The sequence below is a fragment of the Phocoena phocoena genome, chromosome 17 (assembly GCF_963924675.1).
Source record: "Phocoena phocoena chromosome 17, mPhoPho1.1, whole genome shotgun sequence".
NCBI classification, from domain to species: Eukaryota; Metazoa; Chordata; class Mammalia; order Artiodactyla; family Phocoenidae; genus Phocoena; species Phocoena phocoena.
Genome location: NC_089235.1, coordinates 35,698,542 through 35,715,697, shown reverse-complemented (window position 1 = coordinate 35,715,697; position 17,156 = coordinate 35,698,542). Strand labels below are relative to the sequence as shown.

Sequence of the window (17,156 nt, the reverse complement as noted above, 5' to 3'; positions counted from 1 at the left end):
CCTCTAGGCTTCCTCAAGGGTTGGGGAGAGGCAGTCAATATAAAGCTTTGGGTGGAGCTTTCAACAATATGTCAACCTCACTTTCATCCCCACTATCAGTTGCACATGGTGAAGCTAATTCTTGAGGCTTTCTGAGGTTTTGTGATACCAGCTGGATTGCATCTTGGCTTCTTACACTACCTGCTTATGTTTCAGCTTTCTCAGATCTTCTAAATCAGTTACCGCTAGATTCACCTTCTTTTCACGTTCCAAGCTTCTATATCATTTTTCTTCTACCCTTCTTATCTTTGTGGGTTTATGACTCCTTTTTATCCAGACACTCTTAATGCCATTTTTGAAGGGTTTAGGGAGGGAGCAAAACTAATATTCTATGTTTACTCTCCAATCTAACTACACTTCCCTCTATATTTTCCTATGGCATATTAAAAAAAAAATCAACTTTCTAGTAACTTCTCCTCTCTCCCAAATCTTTACTACATAGGAGGAAGTGATTTAGAGCACTCCTTCTTTATGTTCAAGATAAGGGAATTTAAGTTGTCTGAACTTTATAATCACCTATATGTGAAATTAAAGCCTTCCCTTACTTCTGTAATAAACAACCATGAAAAGGAGAAAAATAACTTCCAAGCCAGAAGGAATTAGTTGTTTTTCTGAATAAAGAACAACTTTGGAAAATAGAACAAACTTTCAGATTTCATTATAAAAAAGAAATTCACATATAATTAAACTGTGTTCCTAGAAACCTAGTTTGTTTGAGGAAGAAAGGTTTACATAAGAAGACAAGGGTCCTCTAGAGGAAAACTTTAGTATAAAGTAATGATAATTCTTGTCATCTATTAGGTACTTTCAAAAGACATGGGATTAAAGTGGCTTCCATTTAGCCAGCTGGCCAGGGCAGATATAAAGAGTGCTATAGAACGCCATCTGAAAAATCTCACTTCTGTGGCATTCTAGCTGTATGCATCTCTTCTTTCTGAATTGCCATTTTCACATGAATACACACAGACATTTTGCTCAACACAGCATGTCTAACTCATTACTGCAGGATGAATGATATTGTGTGATTCCTCCTTGGGGTTGATAGCTGGAATAGATGACTTCTCAATTTTTTCTATATTTCAGCAAGTCATTGTATCCTTAGGTTTCACAAGTGTTAAGCCCCAAAGTAATATTGATGCTGAGAGGAAACAAATTATTACAAATGTGGAATTTTTAAAGATATCTGTGCAACTTTTGACTGCAGAGCCTCATGGAATCTTCCTTTATGGTATAAAAACACTAATGAATTTTTGGATATACTTATTTGACCTCTCCTCTCTGAGCTTCTTCTCTTCTCCTCCAAATCTTTACTACATACTACTGTGAGACTATTTCCCTTGAACTCCATTTTTACTATATTTCTCCTTTATTTACAACCACCAATGATAATCTCTGATCATATGAAGTCTAAATGCATCTGTTTAGCTTTGAAGACCTATCCTGACCCTAGATTCCAGGTAAGTTGGTCTTTCCACTGTCCCAGGTCCATATCCACTGCTCTTCTATATGGCTCCCTTTACCTGGAATCCCCTTTGATTTATTCAGTTTTATATATTTAACATGTAGCTGTGCCAGGTATAGGGAAACAAGAAAAAGTCCCTGCCATCTAGAAACTCAAAGTCTAATGGGAGAGATAATTAAGGAACTGAGATCGTAAGTAGATATAAGTAGAGGGTACTAACGGGAGTAGTGGAGTGGGAGGTAGGTATAAAATTCTGTTTTGAGAGCAATGAAAGCTTCCTAGAGAAGGTTCTGTCCAAACAGAGACCAAACAAACTAGGAGGATGAGTTAGCCAGATGAGAGAAGATGGGTAATATAGCGTAGATGAGGACACCCCTCCCTTCAGGGAGATATCATTCTGCCATTAAATCTACCCAAAAGATCCAATTCAGGTCTTATCTCCCTATGAGGCTCCTTCACTGGTTTCTTATTTGATATCATAGGGAAAAGGGCAGCCATCTTTCTTCTCTCTGTCTTTTTTCCAATGATGAGGCCCCTGGGGCTCTCTTCACTTTGGTTTCTGGTGGCTAGCTGATAGGAAGATGGAGCCTTGGGAACAGAGATAGAGTCCCTGTATGCTTGGGTCTAATTCGCATGCTTCAGTCAGAGTAATCAGAGACTTCACATTGGATATTATGGACACAAACATGCTTCAGTCAGAGTAACCAGAGACTTCATGTTGGATATTAGAGGCACAAACCCATAATGGAACTTTGTTTTCTATTTGCTTGTTTGTGTATTTTTTTCTAGAAACCTCCCTGGGAAGAGTATCGTGGATTTGTGGTGAGATTTGGGCATCCCTGTGTGCCTTAGCCAAATTCTATTCAATAGCACTCTCCCAAACTGATATTAGATCTGTAATATTTTCCATTCTTCTAAGCTGTTTTTGAGCTAGAAACCTAGAAATAAAAGATTCATTAATTCTCTAGTGTCTTCTAATTTCCTTAAACTCTTATGCTCCTTCTCATTAAACACAGCTGCAGTGCAGCTGTTGGCATCAGTCGCAGGAGTTCAAGGCTAGCCTGTGGCCTAACACAAGGAATAGTTGTTCATTATGCATTCACTCTATGGTGGTGAATGTAGAATGCAAATTTGTACAAGGTGACTATAGAAAATAAAAACCAAAGTGCAGGTGAAGAAAGGGAACAGAATCCTTTTTCAAGCCTCTTCTCAGGTGGCAAAAGATTGAGTCTAAAAATGGGCAATCCATTTTACGTCAAGAGAGCCTGAACAAAAGACAACAAATCAGGCCTCATTTTCTCATCAGGAACATTAAATCAATTTCATTGCACTTCAAGACATTCAGTTATCCTCTGTTCAAACCTGAGGAGATGGGTTGTTGCTTCTCTAAAGCTAATTGTTACACTTTGCCATTTGATATGGAATCACCCAATACAGTGAAGAAACTACTAAGTTTATAAGTGAAATGCCACGCAGATCCATTGGAGAGTGCATATCAATGTTCATCAGCTGCACAAGCTCATTAGATCTGAGATTACAGGCTTTTTTGTTAGAATTTGGTGGTGCTCACTCATTTTGACATTATAAACATAAAATTGAAAATTCCACTGTTTTTCTGTTACATCCTAATAATTATGTACCCATTAATTTGTCTTAAAAAATTGGCCTACTGAGAAGTCTCTTATCAGCCTGTTCAAAAAACTTACTGTGTGGTTCTCTATAACTTAAAATGCAGAAGTTAGATAAGCCATTGCACATGCAAAAATTTGTTGCATAAGCAAGAGTTTTGCCAAGCTCTTCTCTGGCTTGCAAGGTAAAAATTATAACTCAAGAAATTACCAACTGTTGTTTGGAATTACTCTGATGTCTGCTTTACACATTTCTAATTCAAGTTTATCTTTAGCATTAGTGCCATTATTTATACAACTACTATATTATCATTACTTATCTTCTCAGTGGCATTGAATTTTGAAAGTTTTTCCCATCATTCACTTTTCTCTATTTCCTTAAATAATTAGGCTTATTGAATTCTCAAGTCTCCTGCTGTATCTAGATTCACTGAGCCTGTAAGATTTTTCTCCATCATTTCCGTATTTTCAAGTATACTCATTAAGAAGATTAGCTCAAATGTCATCAGGAAACTGCACAAAACTCTCTTTCATGTCTATCTATACTAAATCTTTTACTCTTCTGAAATCTCTTGGCAATATATTTCCCCTTCTCTGTGGTATTTATCACTTATAACTTGCATTATAGTTTTAGTGTTCATATTATATTTATGTAATAGATTTTAGCCTCCTTAAGAATTGGGACTTTGTAAAATGTATCTTTACATTATCACAGCAAATTGTAAAGTCTTCTCCATCTATTAAATTCTCAATTAAAATTTGTTGAATAAATGATGGATAGTAAAAGAAAAAGGAGAATGGTCTTTTCTAGAGGAAAATATAAGGCTAGTATCCATTGGAGGTCCCTGCCATTCCATTTAAATCTATTCATTCTCATTTTTAGTTTTTACTAGTTTAAGTATGATGCCCTTCAACTGGTCTTTCATAAACATGGAGTCACTAAAGAGACATCATATGAAAGCATTTAACTTGCCTTTCTTGACGAGTTTGCTCCTCAGTAATTTCCATGGCACATTCCAGAGAGTTCTGGAGAGACTGCAGTTGATTCAAGGTCTCTTTCAATAAAAATCGAGTTACAAATTGTTTCAAATTGGAAGCCTCTTGGTAATCCTAAGGATGACAAAACAAATGTAATTAGAAATATGGTAGGAAAAAATAACCAGGAGTGTTTTATCACCCCATGTACCCATCAATCTCAGATTAATCCTTGAGAAAAATAGACAAAGAGGAGAGAAAACATGTTGGGTCCTGGAGGTTGGGGCAGAATTCTATCTACCCACCAGAAGTTGAATAAGAGAGCTGCAGAAATGACTTGAATATCTCATATCCCATTGCACCTGCTTCAAGATTAGAAAAAATGACAAAAACCAGTCAAATTATGGAATAGACATATGTAGAAAAGGAAGAAAATTACCTGGAGAAAAGTTTGGATCGTGACTAATTCTGGGTGTTTTTTTTTCTCTTACCAACTAAATGTACTCACATGTTGACAATTGGCTTAATTCCCTCTTGATGTATTTATTATGCTTGATGTGTATTACACTGAAGCCAAAGGAACTTATGTGTTTTTATTTCAAAATTCAGAAAATGTTAGGCTTGGAATATTTAAACACTTTACTAAATCTGCTTACGTCCCTCCTTCAGGAAATTTACCCAAAGCTCAGCTGCATCTAACTTCTAGTACAACACCTCAGCCACAAAAGCACCTTCACTCAAACAACCCCAAGTCTACACAGAGATCATCAGAAACATAATCACTATACCTGCCAAACTTAGTCTAGGTATACAGGTGGATTGTGGATGGTGCTACTTGTTGCTATTGTCTTCTTCTTTTTTATTTTATAAAGTTATTTATTTAATTAATTTATTTTTGGCTGCATTGGGTCTTTTTTGCTGCACACAGGCCTTCTCTAGTTGTGGCGAGCGGGGTCTACTCTTCGTTATGGTGCGTGAGCTTCTCATTGTGGTGGCTTCTCTTATTGTGGAGCATGGGCTCTAGGCACGTGGGCTTCAGTAGTTGTGGCACATGGGCTCAGTAGTTGTGGCTTGCAGGCTCTAGAGCGCAGGCTCAGTAGTTGTGGCGCATGGTCTTAATTGTTCCGTGGCATGTGGGATCTTCCCATACCAGGGCTCGAACCCGTGTCCCCTGCATTGGCAGGCAGATTCTTAACCACTAAACCACCAGGGGAGCCCGCTCTTGCCTTCTAAAGTCTTAGAGAGAACCAAGGCAGAAAATAAAATCAAGTTGGCATGGAATGAAACGGTGACAGAACCACTTTTTCAGGTCATGGGACCAGCCAGCTAAACCTGATTTCCTAGAGTCTCAGGTGGGAACAATAGACAAAAGTTCAGCCAAGGAAAGGATTTATTTGGCTCCATTCCTAAACAACATGATTATCTCATGATTGAAAATACAAAACTGAAAGGAATGATGGTGACAAGATAATGCTAGGAAATACAGCATGCTGGGGAATCTTGGGGCATGGTTGCAAATCCAAGCAAACAAGATTTAATTAATCTCTCTGGGTCTCAGCTTTCTCACTTACAAATCAGACTAAGCACTCTGGCATACATTCCAACTCAAAAATATTCTGTACTTCTATCAATTCTAAATTAGGAAATATTGAGCTTCTGGACTCCTGATACAAGTTACTTTGTTATTTTTCTTCTGTTAACGGAACAACCTAATGTTGTAGAAAACTTCATTTCTTTCCTAATGTGAAATCATAAAAGGTTTCGATCATCAATCTCTTTTCTAAGTTCATTTTTTTTGCAGCTGAACAACACAGGAGATTTTCTTATCACCATATCTTATTTAAAAATTAAAAATTTTAATGTCTTTAAACTCCACCTAACAAACTAACCATAAAATGAAACATTACATGCTATAATAGCCATTAGGATTTTTGGTGAGCTAATTCAAGATAAAAAATATACAAAATATTTAATTTGATCAAATAGCTTGCCACTCAGCAGCAATAAAAGTTTCAAAAATTATTTCTCAATGTGTTTTTTTTTAAATTGAGTAAAGCTTTCCTTTGAGATGAAAAGGAAACGTGATGACAGGAAAAAATTGTGTTTGATCCGTTCCCCACAGTTATTCCATTTTGCTAAAGCATATTTTTAAAATAAAATGTATTAAGACAATGAGAAGATGTAATTGTGTAGTCAGAGATCATACCAATTGTACCTGCACCTCAGTATACACTGCACTAATCTAAAGCAAATGATATTGTACTTATTTGAGGACAGCAGGTAAAAGTGAAAGAACTATGCATTTATTGAGCTATGCAGCACTACATTGGCCTTATTCTTTTCTCATTTAAATGTTAAATATTTGTCATGTCAGAACTATCTATAGAAAGGAGATTTTGTTTTTTGGGTTATCCAATTTAAACACTCTGGTCACTGAGATTAGATTTTAGCTTCAGAGACACAAAGATCTACTCTTCTGTATGCCCCCATGGTGCCCAGAGCAAATACTCATCCAACACTTGAATGTTTGCAGATAAGCTAACTGAGAATTGATTGTGTTTGCTATTTTGGTCTTGCATGTAAAGACTGTGGTGATGTTAGAGTTTTGAGGACAGTTAAAATCAGTCAACTAGCTACTCTGTCATTTTCTATCATAGCATATTAAGAAATTGTTATGCTGAGACTTGCATCTTACCTTGAGAATTTGTTATCCTCATTAGTAACTCTCCAGATAATATTAAGAGATGGCACAACCCAAATGGTACATTTGACAGAAATGTTGATGCCTTGACACTGAGAGGAGTGGTGGGTGGGTTTAAGGCTTTGGGGGATTAGGTTTTTGAGTCAATTATGAAGAGTTGCTGTTACGTGCTGCCCTTGATGATAAGGAGAAAAAAGAGCTTGTTTTCTAATATTTATCATTCCAAACTCAGCTCATGGTATCATCTGTGTATTGCCTTTCCTCCTCTTGAACCACTATTTCTTTTCACAGGGTTAGGCACACATCCTTTCGCTCTGTGTGCTCTTGTAACAACGTTTCCTTACCTAGGATATAATTTTATCATTTTATATTGTAATATGTTGTTTACTAACATGTCTTGATCATCTCTGCCTCCAGAATACCCAGAACAAAGCCTGGCTCACAGCAGCTGATCCTTAAATGCTTAAAGACTACGTGAGGTACAGGGAATCACATGGAGATTTAGGCACCAGAGGGAGTGTCTGAGTTCTGGAAACTCCTCTTGCCTCTCCCCAATTACCAGATGCCTTCCCCCACATCTAGCCCTTGCTGGTGGTAGATGCTGCTGTGCAGCTTGTCCAGTCATGTGGGCTCTAGAATAAAGAGAAATACAGCTTTATTTTTAACAGATTGTCCTCATTTCATTTTCTAGACCATTTGTTCATCTTCTTCCCTTCCCTTAATCTGGATCCCAAGGTTTAGGACTGTAGACCCAGGTGGCTTAGATCCAATCTTCCTTTCCTTCCCTCAGATATGCAGCAGATGTTCCTTTGGAAGGCAGTGGCAAAAGAAGCAGATGGAAAATTAAATAGATAACAAGCTGGGAAATGTCAAAGCCTTGCCCTTTTTATTCTCAACAAATGTGTTGGCTGAGAAGGTACAGAAAGGGATCTTTGCATACTGAACTCCCAGAACACTGATATATTGGCTTAAGGCACATATTCCTTTGGGCAAAACCTGGAATCTGAGAGATTGGTAGAAAGAACTAATAAGGCAGTAAAAAAAACATACAGATGGTACCTGATATTCAAATTCTGCCTCTTTTTCCAAACACAGGTTATTCTTTCATGTCTATTAAAAAGGATATGGGCAAATGAAGGTTTAGAGCATGTTTCTCAGATTCCAATAATGTTCATTGAATTCACTGATAATTGTTCAAGTGATAATCAAGTGGAAATTGTCAATAAAGTAGCATTAATATTTCCATTTGTGCCTTTGGAAAGTCAGAATGTAAATATTTCAGTCCATGCATTTACTTTGTGTGGAGCTGGAACAAGGCTAGGAGTCATTCAAGTAAAATCCTTAGCATTAGAAGCATGGTACTTTGAAAATCAGGTTTCTTAGAGGACTGACTGTGCATTTTTACTGTCAGATCATCATCAGAAAGCAAGCTCTTTCCCATCTGGGTGATGGAAGAGTGGAAATCTTAGCTATTAACCCACTATGAATCATCTCAGTTAATTATGAAAATGAGAGCATAGTCTTCCCTGTTTGTATTTGTCCTACTTGAAAATTAATCAAGTCAGTGACAACCCATCTCAGTGTCTTCTTGTTTATGAAATCAGACACAATCACACTTAGCAGGGGGTACTGCTTCTGACTGCCTTTTAATCTAAGCTCCTGCTGCTCTACCTGTTGTGTGAGACATCTGTGCCAGCTTCTATAACAGGAAAAAATTTACTTTTACAAAAATAGTGCTGTTTTTTTCTCTTTTCCTACTTTCCTCCAAACTGTTACTTTGTAAATACTAACTGACTTACACTATTATCTATGTCCTATTTCTTTAAACATTCTTAGGCTTTCATCTTATTATTTTTATTAAAAAAAATTATTGGGGTATAGTTGATTTAAAATGTTGTGTTAGTTTCAGGTGTGCAGCAAAGTGAATCAGTTATATATATATATATATATATATATATATATATATATACACACCCTTTTTTTTAGATTCTTTTCCCATATAGGCCATTACAGAGTACTGAGTAGAGTTCCCTGTGCTATACAGTAGGTCCTTATTTGTTATCTATTTTATATTAGTGTGTATATGTCATCCCCCATCTTCCAATTTATCCCTCCCCGGCTTACCCCCTGGTAACCATAAGGTTGTTTTCTACATATGTAACTCTATTTCTGTTTTGTAGTTAAGTTCATTTGTCCCCTTTCTTTTTAGATTCCACATATAAGTGATATTATATGATATCTGTCTTTATCTGTCTGACTTACTTAACTCAGTATGACAATGTCTAGGTCCATCCATGTTGCTGCAAATGGCATTATTTCCTTCTTCTTTATGGCTGAATAATATTCCATTGTATATATGTACCACATCTTCTTTATCCATTCCTCTGTTAATGGACATTTAGGTTGCTTCCATGTCCTAGTTATTGTCAATAACTGTAATGAACATTGGGGTGCATGTATCTGTTTGAATTACGGTTTTCTCTGGATATATGCCCAGGAGTGGGATTGTTGGATCACATGGTAGTTCTATTTTTAGTTTTTTAAGGAACTTCCATACTATTCTCCATAATGGCTCTATCAATTTACATTTCCACCAACAGTGCAAGAAGGTTCCCCTTTCTCCACACCCTCTCCAGCATTTATTATTTGTAGATTTTTTGATGATGGCCATTGACTGGTGTGAGGTGATACCTCATTGTAGTTTTGATTTGCATTTCTCTAATAATTAGTGTGTTGAACATCTTTTCATGTGCTTTTAAGCCATCTGTATATCTTCTTTGGAGAAATATCTATTTAGATCTTCCACCCATTTTTTGATTGGGTTATTTGTTTTTTTGATGTTGAGCTGCATGAGCTGTTTGTATATTTTGAAGATTAATCCCTTGTTGGTTGCTTCACTTGCAAATATTTTCTCCCATTCTGAGAGTTGTCTTTTTGTTTTGTTTATGGTGTCCTTTGCTGTGAGAAAGTTTTTAAGTTTCACTAGGTCCCATTTGTTTATTTTTGTTTTTATTTTCATTACTCTAGGAGGTAGGACCTACCTCAACATAATAAAGGCCATATATGACAAATCCACAGCAAGCATCATTCTCAATGGTGAAAAACTGAAAGCATTTCCTCTAAGATCAGGAACAAGACAAGTATGTCCACTCTCACTGCTATGATTCAACATAGTTTTGGAAGTCTTAGCCACGGCGGTCAGAGAAGAAAAAGAAATAGAAGGAATCCAAATTGGAAAAGAAGAAGTAAAACTGTCACTGTTTCCAATTACATGATACTATACATAGAAAATCCTAAAAATGTTATCAGAAAACTACTAGAGCTCATAAATAAATTCAGTAAAGTTGCAGGATACAAAATTAATAGACAGAAATCTCTTGCATTCCTATACACTAACAACAGAAGATCAGAAAGAGGAATCCCATTTAACATCCCACCAAAAAGAATAAAATACCTAGGAATAAACCTACCTAAGGAGGCAAAAGACCTGTACTCAGGAAACTATAAAACACTGATGAAAGGTATCAAAGATGACGCAAACAGATGGAGACATATACCCTGTTCTTGGATTGGAAGAATCAATATTGTGAAAATGACTATACTACCCAATCTACAGATTCAATGCAATCCCTATCAAATTACCAATGGAATTTTTCTCAGAATTAGAATAAAACATTTTACAGTTTGTATGGAAGCACAAAAGATGATGAATAGTCAAAGCAATGTTGAGAAAGAAAAATGGAGCTGGAGGAAACAGGCTCCCTGATTTCATACTGTACTACAAGCCTACAGTCATCAAAACATTATGGTACTAACACCAAAAAAAGAAATATAGATCAATGGAACAGGATAGAAAGTCCAGAGATAAACCCACACACCTATGGTCACCTAATCTGTGACAAAATAGGCAAGACTCTACAATGGAGAAAAGATTGCCTCTTCAAGAAATGGTGCTGGGAAAACTGGACAGCTACATGTAAAAGAATGAAATTTGAACACTCCCTAACATCATACACAAAAATAAACTCGAAATGGATTGAAGACCTAAATGTAAGATTGGACACTATTAAACTCTTGGAGCAAAACATGGGCAGAACACCCTTAGACATAAATCGCAGTACTCTTTCATTTTAAATGATACACTTTTTAAACTAGGAGAACACCATATCAAGTTTAATCCTTATAAAATTGAGAAAAAAATCTGGTCCTTAATTACGTGCCTTAAAAATGAACTGAGGTTAATTCCAGATAGGTCTTTGGAAAGCTTAGAAGACAGAGCAAGAGATTAAAATATTTTCAAACTGCAGATCCCCATGTATTAAGAGAATTATAGTTTTGCAGTTTAGTGAAAGAGGAAACAAGGCTCTAATTTTTGTAATAAAATGTTATTAAATAACCAAGAAATTTAAAAAAATCTAAATCCTATCATAACTAGATATTTTCTAGTTTGAAATCAGAAAATACTGTAGAGATGTTATATTATTTAAGACTTTTAAATTGACAAACTCCATTATAAAGGTCTCATCCTGGAGTTGTCAAGGATTTTTTTCATGTAGGTTTCTTTCCTCTGGCTCCTTCTATTGCTCTGTCTCACACCAGCAGCCCCTAACAAGAACATATGGCCCCTTGAATGTCTTTGCTCAGAGAACAATGCCAAATTAACCTCAAAGTAACCCTCTTCAAACAAGTAGAATTTCAGGAAAATATGCGTGGATATGAAAATGGGAACATATATAGAGTTAACCCAAACTTGGAGATTAATAACAGATGAAGACACAGATCATATTCATGTGCATCTGACAACATAGTGTGGTAGTTAAGAAACTGGGTCTGGGGACTTCCCTGGTGGCCCAGTGGTAAAGAATCCACCTTACAATGCAGGGGACGCAGGTTCGATCCCTGGTTGGGGAACTCAACACCCACATGCCGCGGGGCAACTAAGCCCGCATGCCACAACTACTGAGCTTGCACACCTCAACTAGTGAGGCTGCATGCTACAAACTACAGAGCCCATGCACCCTGGAGCCTGTGTGCCACAACTAGAGAAGAGAAAATCCTCACGGCATAACTAGAGAGAAGCCCGTGAGCCACAATGAAGAGCCCATGTGACACAACCAGGACCTGATGCAGCCAAAAATAAATTAAATAAATAAATAATAATAAAAGGAAACTGGGTCTGGAGATATTTACACTGAAGTTCTAATATGTGCTTGTACCACTTAACAGCATTGTGAACTTGGGAAAAATTAAAATTAAAAAAAAATTAAAATTAAAAACTCCTAAGTTCCTATTTTCCTAACTGTAAGATAAGAACAGTATCAATCTCATAGTTTGCTGTGAGAAGTAAATGAAAAATACATGGCATGTAAAGTGCACTGTATGATGTCTAGCTTGTAGTTTTTGATAAATGAATATTCACTATTGTTATAAATCCGTTGGTGGAAGGATATTACAAAGTGTAATGAACAGATCATTGGCCTAAAATTCACAAGACCTGGGTGTAAATGGTGTGGTAATAGTTCAGTTCACAATTATTGCTAGGATAAATATATGGTTCGTTCGGTATGTAACAGGCTTTTTACAAATATTAATTTTTCTGAGTTCTTTCTACATATAGTTAGTACTGCATATCTGTTACCTTGATTTTTCAGAAATGTATAATTTTTACATTCATATTTGTTACCACATTGAAGCTGAGGCCCATGAAATTTGGTCTTTGAGGAGTTACAATGTAGAGTTACAAATATATAGTTCAACTGCAAAATTAATTTAAAAGTGTTTCTGTCTTTGACTTGTTTCTCATCAAGGATAGTATATGAGATCCAATTTATAAATCTAAACAACACTTCTTGCATTATCTCTTTTATCTACTCTGAATTCTGTCAACCATATCCTCTTCCAGACCATTTCATTTCCCAGAATCTGTTCAAAATTCTTTCTCAGTCTCTAATGTGATTTTATTCCCTCTTTTTCTTTTCTCTCCCAGATCTTTTTATGTATATTGGCTAAGATTTCTTCCCTTCTCCTCAAGTCATTATGAGTGTGGTTCTATTCATCCAGGCCCATTTCTTTATTCTGCTTCATAGGAACATAGAAACCAGAAAAATAATAGCAGGAGGATATGGGGAAGATGTCCATGTTGGTGGCATTGTTTTTGAAACTCCAGGAATTCTCACATAAAAACCAATAGTGCAAATAGATAACAACAACAACAAAACTCCATAGCCAACAAATAACAACAAAACTAGAGTTTAAGGTATCATCATGAGCCACAAGTTACAAGTGGTTAAGGACAAAATCACTGATAGCCAGAAGGTCTGCATTGCATGGTATTACTGGCTGGATGTATAGGAAGAAACAAAGGGAAGCAATGGGATATGTGACAGATCTGAAGACAAGAGAACTCCAAAATAGCCAACAAATGTTCACAAGAAAGCATAATTGACTAGCTTGAGAACAGCTAAATCTGGGAGGATTTTTATCCCAAAGTAGGTGAGCATAAAAATCTTAGTAAAGTCTAAAGAGGTTGGAAGCATGAGCCCCTGTGAACTCTTGAAATTAATTAGCTAAGATGGTATGCTAGGAGGGTCCCACACTGAAGATAAACTGCAGGGATCCAAATCAAAACTGAGCAGGACAAGTTCACAGAGATCAAGAAGAGAAGATTCAAATAAAAGTCAGGGAGAGGTACAGAGCCAGAAATCTCAGAAGGAAAGACACTATAGTTTTCAATACTACAAGATAACCAAGAGGGAGGTCTGTGAATTCAGAAAAACTATTCTGAATACAACCTTCTTTGAAAAATCCAGGAAAATTAGTATTTTTTTTTAAAGTAGGCAATAGAAAATTATTAAGGTCAAATTCTATATAATTTTATTATAAAAAAGGAATATGAGCAAAATAACATTCCTGCAGACAGTGAACGCACACCAGAAAGACAAGCCCACCAAACAGATCAAAAGTATAACCAAGTATTTTAAAATGAGAAAAAAGACATTAATGAAAAATTGAAGAAAAAAGAAAATAAGGAAAAGAAACAAAAAGGATTTGAGATGAAGTAACAAATATTGTAGATATGCAAAGAAGATCCAAAATACTTAGAGTTCCTAAAGAATAAGTGTAGAAATCAACAAAGAAACAGAACAAATACTAGAATCTAACATTCAAGAATGTTTTTCTGAAATAAAAAGATTTGAAATTAGGTATAAAGCCATACTACATGTGTAAGAATACCAACTCAGAACAAACACATCAAGACATATTTTAGTAAAATTACTGGACTTTAAAGGCAAAGAAAAAAGTCTTTGTGCACTTACACATAAAGAGAAAATGAGTCTCAGAGTTAAAAAAAACCTAGATTATGTTGAGGCTTTACAAAAGCAATGCCTTTTTACCAGAAGAAAGTACAGAAACATATTTCAGGTATACAAAATAAGAAAATGAAGCCAAGGATTTTACATCAGGAAAATTGACTTCTATGTGTAAGGTGCACAGAAAAATTGTCAATATGTAAAAACTTAGATTAAATTGTTCCCATGATGTCTTCCTGAGGAATCAACTAGAGAATGAGCTTCATACAGCCTAAATTACCAGAGTGTTCAACATAAAGACCAATGATGTAGGCCAGGTACTGGCAAACTATTTTGGAGAGGCCTACACAGTAAATATTTTAGACTTTATGAACCAAGAGGCCACAAATCCTGCCAATATAGCATGAAATCAGCCATAGATAATTATTAAATGAATGAGTCTGGCTGTGTTTGTAGACCATATTGAACATGTGCTTGGCAGATTTTGGCAGATGGCTGAAGTTTTCTGACCCCTAATTTGGGCACTGAACATCAAAAGCTGCCAACATCAAAAGAGACAATCAGATAGTATGTGCTTCCTGATGAGATAACACACTATCAGGTATAGTCTTGTCAAATGAGACTTTGGATTCAGCTGACAATTTGAAGTAAAAACAGAGTTCAAAAGAACATGATGAATTGTACCATGAGAAGTCAACCGCAGTCTAGATGGTGAGCATCTCTCTAAAGGATTTCAAGGTAACCTGCAAATTAAAAGAGTTGTAACAGACATAAAAATGGGCACAAATAAACTATAGTTTTTAGGGATGAACATTTGTATGATGAAACCATAATAAAATGCAAGGAAATGATTACTAGAGAGATCAGTTTGGTCATTATTTACAGGGGAGGGAGGAGATTCTAATTGGGACAAGGCACTTGGAAGGTCTAGGGTGGTTGGTAAGTTTGTAATTTTGATCTGAGTGGTGGGGTATAATTATTAAGTTCCACATTTGATTTCTGTGGCTTTTCTCTTTCTCATTTTATTTTACAACAAAAGGGTTAAGATATGTGTATGAACCAGTCTGGTGGAGGTACACTATTCTCATGTTTGAGAGGTTGTGGGAATAGACAGATATGGGCTGTAAAATACAGGACTGTTTGGCAAGCAATAGAAATACATACAAATTAGTAATTTTTATCACTTCTCATATATTGTCTTCTTAACTGCTGGTCTGCATTTTTCTGGAGTGTAACACAGAAACAAATGTCAATTTTTTTTCAGTATAAAGAGCCCAGAGCTATATTTCTGCATAAATTGAGCTCAATATGTTTGTTGATATTGATAATAAAATATAACCAAAATTTCTTCTCCCAAAATAGGGTGCTTTGCACATTACTGCTCACACACGTTCTTTTGAATGTCATTTTTAAGCACATGAAATACCTCAAGGGTAACATTCACTTGTAATTTTTCTCCTCCTAAAAACCATGTATATGAGGTATCTAAAATATGCAAATTAAAATAATGAAAGAGTGGAATGGTGGTTGTAAGGAGCTGGAGGGTGGGAGATGAAAATGGGGAGTTACTAGGCAACAGGCCTAAGTTTCAGTTAAGCAAGACGATTAAATTCTAGAGATCTGCTGTACAGCATTGTACCTATAGTCAATGGTAATGTACTGTACACTCAAAAATCTAAGAGGATAGATCCCATATTACTACCATAATAAAATAAATAAATAGATAAATAAGTGGATACATTTTTTGCAAGTCTGAGAAACACTAAAAAGAAGAAACATTTCCAAACCTCTATTTTCAAATTGATTTTTATCACACACAGAGCATCTTTTTTTTAAAAAAAGTAAAGTTTTACTTTCAAGCTCCTTGATTAATCTTTACTTTGGGGAAAAAAAGAATAAAATTTGTAGATTAGTAACTCTATTATTTACTGAATATCCCTTTGTAAATACAACTGTGTAAGGTGCATTTAAAAAGGAAATAAAACAAAACAGCATGATTTTGCAGTTGTTATAGATTAAAATGCATTCATTTCACGAACACTTATCTTACATTAACACACAGAAAACACTGATAAGGTACAGATAAGGTTTTAGCCAAACACTAACTACGCATAGGGTTTACTAATTAGGACACATTTCCATTCTCCTACAAAATGAATATTAACTACTAAAAGTCTCACTTGGCATGAGAGAGATATATTTAATTATTAACAAGAACATGGTATCTATAGTCTGTTGATCTGAGAAACAAACTTCAGTATCAGAAAGTCACTGAATTTCATAGGCAAGCAGCTAATCAAAGACAACATATTATAGAGCTAAAAAGGAGCACTGAATACAAATTTCTCGTTTCCAAAATGAGGTATAGATTAAGGATACTTGTTCAAGTTCACACAGCCCTCCTAGAATAGACTAGAATATAGTTGTCTTTTTCCTGCTGCTTCATATCAAAAAGTGTTTAAAACACAAAATTCCTCTTGATCATTTCTGGGTCTGTGGAGAGAAACAGCAACTTCCAGCCTCTTGAGGCTGTGAAGGGCAGAGGCTCTTGACTCTAAAACTGCCCTTAAGTGCACTTCTGGAAGGAAAGCTTTTCAGAGCGAAGAATGAGCAATTAAAATGGAGGGGAAATGTCATCTAAATTGCAGCTGAAATTCTATTTAAGCTGATAGTAGCAAAAAGGCAGCATAAATTTCTGAAAATCAGTTTTTCTTGATCACCGACACAAATCATGTCATCTTCAGAAGGTTTTTCTCAGAAACATTTAAGGCCTTCACGTAAAGATTCATCAAAGTCCATGCTGAACTGAGTATCTCCAGGCTGCCAGTTATTTCAATTATAATTTTACATTCTTCTTTCATATTTGAGATAGATTTTCTGTGTTCTGTATTGAATCAAACACTCAAAAACCTTAATATTAGATGGTAAAATTTAGATTTTAGAAGAAATGAAAAAGTTATAACCTTACTATCCATCAATCTATTTTTCATCACTGAAATCAAAACATTTAAATATTTAGAATGATTAAAGTATGTTGCTGA

The 17,156-nt window shown here is 35.6% G+C and overlaps 1 protein-coding gene across 1 annotated transcript in view; it reads right to left on the bottom strand.

Moving 5' to 3' along the window:
• Positions 1-17,156, bottom strand: part of NECAB1 (N-terminal EF-hand calcium binding protein 1) — a 292,307-nt gene that overhangs the window by 71,204 nt on the left and 203,947 nt on the right. Inside the window, exon 6 of the mRNA XM_065895521.1 lies at positions 4,103-4,239. Within this exon, the coding sequence (XP_065751593.1) occupies positions 4,103-4,239 (137 nt within the window). The remainder of the gene's footprint in view (positions 1-4,102; positions 4,240-17,156) is intronic.